The 10502-nt window shown below is 40.4% G+C and overlaps 1 protein-coding gene across 1 annotated transcript; it reads left to right on the forward strand.

Moving 5' to 3' along the window:
• The first annotated feature begins 4225 nt into the window (after positions 1-4225).
• LOC139936728 (neuropeptides capa receptor-like) lies at positions 4226-5879 on the forward strand. The gene has a single exon (XM_071931622.1). It carries the CDS (start codon positions 4444-4446, stop codon positions 5650-5652), a length of 1209 nt encoding a protein of 402 aa, XP_071787723.1. The 5' UTR covers positions 4226-4443; the 3' UTR covers positions 5653-5879.
• The last annotated feature ends 4623 nt before the right edge of the window (positions 5880-10502 follow it).

A 10502-nucleotide genomic window follows, 5' to 3' on the forward strand; every position in this document is an offset into this window, starting at 1 on the left:
TATCATCGAACAAATCAGTCCGGAGTAAATATACTTTAGCCTCGTTAACCAATCAGGCTTTAAAGACACTCGACTCTATTTGTAATTATATTATACTCAAAATAAATGTCAGCATTAACATTTACTTTGGAGAGCTGTTGATAGTAGTTTTATTTTGAGAAAGAGGTAATTCTCAGTTCTCACTCAAATATTAAAACACTATAGGCCTGAATCCTTATTTAGGCATCTGAAAGCACATACAATAGGGCAACAAGGGTGTTTTTTCTCATTTGTTTTCTTCTTGAAACTTCGTTGACCAATGGAATCCTATTATTATTTTTTTTGTTTTTGTTTTTACCCATATACACCGATGTGTGTAGCACTGTATACTCAGTACTTTCCCGAGTCCTGTGAAAAAAAATCACAGGCATTTTACTCGGGTGGGATTCGAACCCACGACCTTTGCAATTCTAGAGCAGTGTCATGGAATCCTAATTTTTACAATTAACAAAGTGGTCTATCAGTGACTTTAAGAACCACATCCAGTTCAGAGGGACGGTGATTTTTGAGCGGAGAAACTGTGTTTAAAGCGCTCAAATTTCACACTGAGTTTATACAAAATAAGCGACTAAATAGGATGAAACTATTTATTATAAGGGTCATCACAGAGGCTGCAAAGGCAATCAAATATGCCGTTGTTCGGGTGAACAAATTGTATCTGCGTTATGGTTGTATGGTACCTTACGTTCGTGATAAGATTTTTGGTGAGTCTAGCATTATAATTACGCTATAAGCTTTTTGGTGAGTAGAGCTTTAGTGTTACTTTAATTCGTCATTCATTTTGGCACACAACCCTTCCATACAAATTTGAAATAATAACATATAACTTTGTACATCCCCACATTATTTCCTATCCTGCCATGGTTAGGTAATGGGTTGAATAAAATCAGGGGAAAAACAAGATGGCCTCTGTTATAATATGTTATAGTTCAATGTTAGGGTTAGTTTGACTATAAACAGTATCGATCGACCTTATGAATGGACGTCACCACGCCGCCACCTTAGAGGTCAAACGCTGATGAAACAATGGAAAACGTGCATCATTGTATAGCGTACAGGATGAGCCTTTCTTCTGTTGACCTCTATCTGAGGGCGCCAAACTCAAATGAGGTCGTGTGCACGAGGTCTACGAGTCCAGAGGAAAATAATACTCAAAAGGTTATGGAGATTCTAAGGTTGATCAAGGAACCCGATATAAGACAGAGCATCATAATACAGTGGCTGGTGTTGCACCAAGTGTTGTAACAAAGGTGGGCGGTGCTGATGGGCCGTCTTTGCCCAGCACTCTGAGCAAACACACCGTGCCGCCAAGCACAAATTTCCCCCAAATTGATTCCAACTGTCTACTGTGCATTGATTCGAGACACAGCTAATGGTTAGGAGTATCTAAATAAAATGTCACCGAGAAATAACACATTTCAACTTATTGCATGGCCTCATAACATGAACAGTTTGGAAACTTGACATCATGCCTGAAGCTTGCACTTTAGCAATAATGGCCCCCATAATTAATGTTGTTTATCCACTCGCCCTTGGTGCATGGACTTCGCAAAAGTTGATTGATAGCCCACTAAAATTTCTACAACCCTGCTTGCACCTACGTCCATAACAAACACATACGTGTATAGAAACAGGCTGTTGCTAGCTAATGTATACCGCTAATCAGATAATCGAAGAAAAATGACCAATGGATACGTGATCGGGGCAATATAAGGCCACCCCAACCATAAACAACCTCAGTCAGTTCGATCTGTATCATCACAACATCCTTCACCAGCGTAATCCCACACAAAAAAATACTTTATATACAACCATGCTAATCCAGCTAAGTAAACATATAATATCCAGTTGTATAAATTCGTATGGATCAGTCAACCTTGGAGCATTATAGCCCAGCTTTAAAGCGACTACAAAATCGCTCCAGATGGTAAGAAAACCCGAATGAAATGAAATTCTAATTCGGCCAAACAAGCATCAAACACTTATTTCTTTGCCAGCCCCACAAGACTACCCGGTAATTGCAAAACATCAATAATCACGAAACTTCACCTTTAATTTATTAATATAAAATATAACATATCAATATTTGTCTACTTTCAACTGTGCCTTGAATGTTGCTTATTGTGTTTACTTGCATGCTACTTCAACCCCTAATAAAGGACAACAATTCTAAGCGAACGATGCTTGGTTAAATCTTGCACTCTCGGTATCTGTCGATTTTTCAAACAAACCCAAATTATAGGCTAAAGGAGAATAGTCAGAGCCTTGTCGGATTTAGCTCTTGATACTCTATTATGCGCACTATGAACAAGACTTATACGATAAAAATAGTGTGTTAACGGAGTTAAGTGAGGATGTCATGTTGCAACCAATGTTTCAAAGTGGCAAAACACCCTCATAATGTACACATGTTTTTAAATCAACAATTTCATCGACGAAGTGTATGTTTTTTCACTGTATGTGCTGGTATTAAATGATCGGTGGTATTTATTTAGGCATTCTTCATGATCAGGTGTCGTTTGACGCCTGGTACATGTACAACACCGACCGTTATCGTTGTAGGGCATGGATTCAGTATCAAGGACAACTTTGGTATTTTGTTGTTATTATTTGTCATTCAACACGACTGTTTGTATTGGAAAGGCATTTTTGTTTGTATTTGATTACGCGATATTAGTAACTTTGCTGACTTCTAGTCGGCTACAAGTCGGCTACATATAAGTAAATATGGTACTATTATAGCAATCATAAGCCCATAATAGACACAAACTTGAAAATGTTGTGTATTTGGCTGCTTAAATAATTAAGTGAAATAGGGCTATTTACTGTGCTATAACTTGCCAAGATCAAGTTTATGGCAGCATTGCTTTAATATGAAGCCATTTCCAAGCGAAACTACAAAGAGAATCAGATAATCTTATAGAGGGAGATTTTCCCCATATCAAAAACCACCATAAATGCAGTGCTATCTAATATGTGTTTTTGCGCAATTGTTTTTGTCAGGTTTTGTTTTCACACTTGCACCGATGCAAGGACGTTAAATAGATGATGTATTCGCCAATGGTGTTCCAATCTCTAATGCGTAAATCATAGAGGCTGATGAAAAGCGTGCACAAGGATGAAGTCTTATACGGTCATAATTAAATTGGTGATTTTCCATCTTTTACTCGTCTCTAACTCGCAGACTACACGAAAGTTAAAGGGATGGCATGCGATTTTTTGCTTTGCAAATAGTGCAAGTCATTCGTTACGTATTTCAATAGGAAACCTCTGGTAGTATTAATGAAGGGTGTTTGGGGGTGGGAGGGGGAAATAGCGTATAAAGGTTATACATTGTTGGTGTGATTTATTCAAATATCATTGTTAAGATTTCACTCCGGATACACCAAGTTGAGAAAATTGAGATTCGTTCAGATTACTAAAAATTAAAACCACTTGGCCATTTTTTGTACACCATCAATCATTTTTAAAATTTCTTTTATATGCTAGCTAATTTTGGGGACCCTCTTGCGTCTATGGGGACCTGGCTTCATATGTCCACCGTACGCTTAGTTGATCCATTGCTCTTTACTTTACGCTCCATGACAAGTCACTGCTTGGATATTGCGAATCAACAGCCCCCGGCCAATTCAGCAAGCTATAATGTGTATCACTGCCACACAGCAATATTCTCTCATTGACTTGCCGTGTATTGGGATGTCAGCTGACGAGACCCCGGATTCGGCACATACCCTTAACACCCCCCCCCCCTTACTTAAGACAGGGGCCCGGACTACCTGGAAGATGCACCCCAAAGGGGGTGAGAGAAAGGATTGATGAAATGACTTCTTCCATAATTAAAACTGTGGTCCCATGGCACACTGCTAACGAGGGTACGTCCATCTTTTAAATTACATTATTTGGTCATTTACCAGCATATATCGCTGTGACTGTGCAGCTTCGTGGGCGTGACTGTATGGGCTGAACGAACGAATGAGGAGACAGACAGCGACGCGATGGTGCAGTGGTTGGCTGCTGATGTGCATCCGTGTATCCCTGTACTTGTCGCCTGCTTTTTTTCCCGCTGCTATTCGTTTTTATACGTCGCCACGTCTACCTCAGCCCCTCAAAAGAGGCAAGTTTTAACAGATGGATGAACACTTAGCTTGTGCAGATCGCGTGGTGGATGGCTAGCTAGAGAGCTCCTCGACAATCACACCATAGACTTTACTTTCGGACTTGTCATTTTTACTCATCTCTAGTCCTGGGATGTGATTGTGCTTGACCCCCTCGAACCTACGAAAGCTTTACAAAGACAGAGGAGAAGAAATCAGTTGTCACACTGGGATGGGAGCATCGTTCTGCACTGGATAACGGTGGTTTTTCTTCTTATCACATCGTTGCCAAGCTACATATACTGCAGAGATGAATGTATCTAACGTCATATCACCAGGTCCCATGGAGTACCAACGTAACATAACACCGTACCAGTTGGACCACAACTACTCTGATTATTATGAGTATCACAACATGCCCGACTTTGACGACTTATACACGATAGAGAGTTTATCCTACCACCCATCCGAACTTATCATTATCACCTGCATCATGCCGACCATCCTATGTCTTGGGTTAATAGGCAACTTAGCCTTCCTCTTTGTGGTGTTTCGGGTGCGCTGGATGCGCACTGTGGTGAATTTCTATCTGATAAACTTGGCGGCAGCCGATATCTTATTCCTGTGTGCCGCTATTGGTGAGAAGATTGGCATGTATGTGAACAATCCCATCATGTATGACGAGTCGTCCAAAGGTAAAGTGGGCTGCATCATAATGGCCTTCGTCAAAGGTTGGTGTTACTATACTTCTATTACTTTGGTAACGTTGGTCTCGGTGGGTCGCTTCTACGCCGTGTGTAAACCGCACGATTTCAAACTCAATAGTAAGCAAAGAGCTTTGAAACTTATCTCAGCAACTTGGCTGGTGTGTTGCATACTGGGTGCTCTCGTCATACCCTCCAAGTCGATGGCCAAGAAAATGTACTATTATCCCGAGTTGGACCCCAATGAGGATTTTATAGAGTTCATCAACAACCCACGGTATGTGGAGACCTGTATGCCGACATCGGGAATTAATTGGATCGCGTATGTTACTGATGGTGCCCAAGCCCTGCCGTTCTTGATCGCCATGTCAGGAAATATCAAAATCTACGTGAGTATATACCGGGCCCTGAACGACCGGGTCACCAAAACCACCCGGCAGAACTCCCGGGAACGCAAGACCGAGATGCGGGATAGGGTCAGCCGCATGCTGATCGCCAACGGGACAATTTTCTTCTTGTGCCTGGCCCCGTTCGAGATAACTTCCCTCTCCGAGATGATTATGAGGAAGGGGCTTGGCGACAGCACCACCCGCCGGACTTGGACCCAATTCTGCCGGGTGATGATGTACCTCAATTCGGCAGTCAACCCCGTTATTTACAATATAACGAACCCCAGGTATCGTCAAGCCTTCCTGAGAGCCTTCAGTAGGAAGCAAGACCGTAGGAATGAATCCAAGTCGCCCTCAACGGTACAGCTAAGCCATCTGCGTGGCGAGAGTCAAGAATCTAGAGTGAAAAAAGATGGATCACATTGAACTTTCTGGTACAGCTTTCCCAAAATATCCCTAACAGAAGGGACTGATACATTTGTACACCCTAAATAAATAGTTGTGCAGACAATTTACCGAAAAAGGGATAGACAATTAAAGGGGGATCTCGAAAAGTAGTTTCTTCTGTGACAAAGAGAAAGGATTTTATTCGAACAGCTGTGAGGCCACACAAAAACTTTACTGAGTAAATAAAATTAGCTGTTGCAAACAACTTACCAACCAAATGGACCGATGGTAATTAATGCAAACAATAGTTAAAGGCCTGACGTTTTCGACCCTAGCAGAGTCTCGAAATGTCAGGCCATTAACTATTTTTTGCAACTAGACTTTCCTGTAAACAAGCAGCAAAGTATGCACTCTGGTTTGTTTCATTAGGTATGTTTATAATGTGGAATGTAGCCGGCTCATATTCCACATGATCGACGTCTACACAGCAGTATTTCTGTTTACTTTCCATTAGCCTAACTCCGACTGTACATAGACCACGTGTAATGTTAAAACATTCCCAAATCACTGCCCTCCCCAACCATGATACGACATTGGCGACGCAGGAATCAGACAAGACCGAAGCGACATTGGACAGACACACAATGACGACAGAATAGAGGCAACACTTTATCAGAGACAACTGCGAAATTCTTGAATATGCATTGTTTAATGTCAATGATACAAATGCATTAAGAAGAATCGATGGAAGTGCAGCTGCACCTATAACCCCCAGTGCATTGCGAAGGTAATGTAAACTCTATGAAATACACGGGGCAACCATTTGGTGGAGTTAATATTGCACGATAATGCATTCATGTCACGCGCGAAACCCCTTCTAATCACTCGCTTCAGCTACAAATCATTTCCTCCGTTTCGCTGGACACAATTTGCAATGCTGAAAACGAAAAGAAACATCAATGCTTAGTATTTTATTGTATTTTGTTTGATTTGCACGAGACGAATGTGAAGTGCTGCACTGTTAAAATTGCCGCATAGTGGTTGGATACCAAACCTTTTTCTGTTTCAATGTATAGAGGTAAACCTGCCTATAGTTTCTGCGGCTCCCTGCAGCTGGAGGGAGCTGCCGAAGTTTGCACGCGCTTAAATCCACGCTTAGAGCGAGTATTATTACAGGCATTAAAGCGAGTCAGCAGGCAACAATTCCGTGGATACTCGGATTTGTTTTTAATGAATAAAACATGAAGTGGAGATCGAGAAAACATAACAAAAAGAACCAAGTAGGATTTGAAACTTTTCATGGTGGAAATAATATAGAAAGATTTGCGGTAACAACATGAAAGAAGTTGGGGTGGTTCTGAAATGACCCGTTAGTTTCAACTCGACGTTTCGATCGTTGGCTCTGACCGTCTTCTAGAGGAACGAAATATTTATTTAAGTCAAACCAATAGTACCTTACGTGGATTTGTTTTCGGAAGGCATAGTTGTATAACAGATAATTTGAACTACTCGATGTTAGTCCTGGCCTAGCCCTGGCGGCCCTTACACTTTCGTATTATACTACAGTAAGAAGGAAGAGTCCTATATAGGGCTAGTCCTGGTCTATATATGAGAAAGTTGAAACATCTCATCTCGTCATTTTCAAGGTGTGGTACAGTAGAATGACCTGCCGAGTGTGCTAGGTCCAGACGTTGATTACAATGAAAACACTTCATATCTAAAACTTAAAAGCTTCTGCACCTTGCCTTCACAGCTCTGCCTCGAAATATGCTATTTCAAAACACAACACAAAACACATCAGCGGCAGCAACAGGAAGTACATTTCAAACCTCGTGGCGGTCGCTTTGACTTTTGAGTTGCATACCTTTGTTAGATTAAAAATTGCCAATTCCTTTTAGTGAAACTCGTAAAAAGGTTTCCGTCAACAGTACAAGCAAGGGATGAATTTGTTCTCTTCGACATGGCTGATCAAAATTACGGGATGCTACGTTTGTTCACGTGTCTGGTACATTTATGTCCAGGCACTCTTTTAAAAATTACTTCATTGGCTTTTAAGTCACGCACCATTGGAAATCTCATAGCCAATATTCGTCTGTTGCATATATTGAGTCTTAGATTTCCTGCAGTAAAACAAGTTCACATGGCATTCATGGAAAACCCATGTCACGTTTAATATAAAAAAATGCATCTTTGTTTATAGGCGCTTGAAGAACAGTGCAATGACGTGTGTGATTTGGTTTACTAATTACTTTATGTAGATAATGTAGTCCTAAAATAGAAGAGGACATACAAAATTACTCAAAACAAAACACATAAGAACTCAGTTTGCAATTTCTCGATGCTAGAAAGTTTATGTAGCTAGATGCAGTGGGTTGTTGTTTCATTTTGTCCTTTGAGGTTTGTCAAGGGTAACAGACTGATTGAGTCGGACAATACGCTCGTGCAGTCATACCTATATGTTATCAAAGATGTGTCGGCGGGCCTACGCTCTCATCGAATTGTACGTCACCTAATCAGCACAAAATATGAAGAAAAAAATATAACAAAAGCCGATTGCGTAACATCGAGCTAATAACAATTTTCAGTCAAATAATATGTTCGTTTTACACATGTATTTTCAAGAATTTCTATTTGCCGTATGTTTAACTGCATTTTCAGTGACTTGCTGTCCACGTAATAGCCGTTCGTGCAATTTGCGAGCACAATTTGTTGTTTGAAGTGATTCCTGATGGACTACCGTGATGTCGTTGCGAAGCCATCCGATTGGATGGATTAGTGTCACGTGGCTGCCGCTCTACAGTGTCCCGGGAGGTTAAAGTAGCTCGCGGGCGCCATTTTGTTTTGTTGACTCCACAGACATACTTGAAAGGATGAAGTTAACACTCGCAAGACGCCGCGGAGAAACACTGCCGATCGATGTTAATAATGCTCACCGCGAAATGTCAGTTTTACTTCCGCCATACTAACCGGGCCAATGGGGAATATGAATTATAAACAACGAACAAAAAACATGCCTGGGTGTTTTTTTTTTCTTCAAATTTACTGACAGTTAGACGATGAGGTTTGACGCACAGCATGAAAATTGTAGTAACAATCTGTATGTTGTATTCTTATTATATCTAAGGAGTTCGATGCCTTGTGGCTGATGACTCTGAAAAACCTTCCCCCTTCATGTCTATTCACATTAAGAGCTTGTAAACTCCCGTGTTGCTTGCAAATTACAACAGGTGTTGTTCCCCTAAGCATGTTATCTGAGTGACTCGTCATTCTGAACGTGGTTATACTTGTTTTTAATAAAATACCACTCATATTGATTTACACATTATTATATTCAATATTTTAAGTGGATTTTCCTCTAATGGATTTTTTTTTTTTCCTGGGAAAAAAAGTTGTTGGGGAATCATACGATTTCAAGTTTGTAGCAATTTTATTAGCTACATACAAATTGTAACACTATAACGCGATCGATGAAACTCCAAACCAAGCTCGTTTTCCAATCGATTTTGTTAGATCAAAAACTATGGTACATACTGTGACGAATCACTGTGCAACCCGAATTTTGTTCTTCATAGAAACACCAAACCAGCCCCAAGTCAATGTTTTCTTAAATCAAAGAGAATGAAATGCTTATTTTTATGGCTATATCTTCAAGGCATAACATTTGCCCTCTGACTCTTGTGGCAATGCAGCATCACGCAATCATTAAGCCCGTTTCAGTGTAGCACAATACATGTTTATTTAGTAATCTCTTCGCCGTGTTACATGGGTCTTATTTTCATATGAAAACGTAATCAAATACCCATCTCCGAACATAACAAATCCACGACAGGTGTGATGCCCACTAGTGAAGAAAGCCAAACCTCAAGCGATCTCTCCGCAGATAGCTTAAGCCGCACCACACAGTCTAGAAATTTTGCAAGGAATCTGCTACTTAAAAAAATAAATGCGATATCGAATAGAAGATCATCCCTCTGCCCACGGCACGATTTGGAGAAGAAAAAAAAGAACAAAAATGCAAAAGCGAGTATCATTTCCAACGTTGGATGAATAGTATCTCTCCCATATGCAATTGAATTCAAGCAAGTCAGAACAAAGATAGCAGGAATTTTTTTTTTTTTTGCTTTCGATTTCGAAAAGGCGATTACAGAGTGTAGTCTCAAGGTGCCCCGAGGTCCCGTTTGCTCCGTATTTATCTCCTAAAATGACGTAGGGTTTACAGGAGACTTTGGGTTAATTCAAACCTCACAGCAACTGGATACTGCGAGATGATACCCGCGCACGTGCGTTTATCCTCTAGCTTTCACTTTTCTCGTTCCCCCTCGAAAGACTGCAGTAAGTATCCCGGCTATAGACAAAGTTAGGGTTTTGTTTCCAGGGGTTTTTGAGCCCCGAGACAAGGAGAAAAGTCTTAACTCACGAATGCTGGATTTGCAATAATATCGTTATTATAAGTCTTAAAGACTATCGGTGACAAACAACGGTGAACTGAAAAGATTTGTGCTCTATTTCCTTGGAAAAAATGAATATTTGACTCAGTTAAATTGGTCACAAGGCTGATCACAAGTCGTTACGGCATTTTTGTCGAAATCCAAACAACTTTCGAAGTACTCTCTTGTTTTTGAGCACGTAGGGCCTTACTTTAACGAAAGACGTTTCAAAGTAAATCTAATTATATCTCTTGACGCTTAGGCCCTATATCGTCCATTTAGGAATAGTTAACACAGAATGGCATTTAAACGACGATTAAATTGCAAGGAGTTTATGATATTTAAAGCTTAGTCTGTAGAACATGCATCGAGTCTTTTATCTTCAGTAATGACCAAGACCACGATTATAATACTTTAATACTAAATTTACGTATTTTGTTTAAATTTAAAGATATAAGTGGA

Source organism: Asterias amurensis, chromosome 4 (assembly GCF_032118995.1).
Source record: "Asterias amurensis chromosome 4, ASM3211899v1".
NCBI lineage: Eukaryota > Metazoa > Echinodermata > Asteroidea > Forcipulatida > Asteriidae > Asterias > Asterias amurensis.

What these genes read in the sequence shown, in the direction of transcription:
- LOC139936728 (XM_071931622.1), top strand. Translation starts at nt 4,444, where the DNA reads ATGAATGTATCTAACGTCATATCACCAGGTCCCATGGAGTACCAACGT.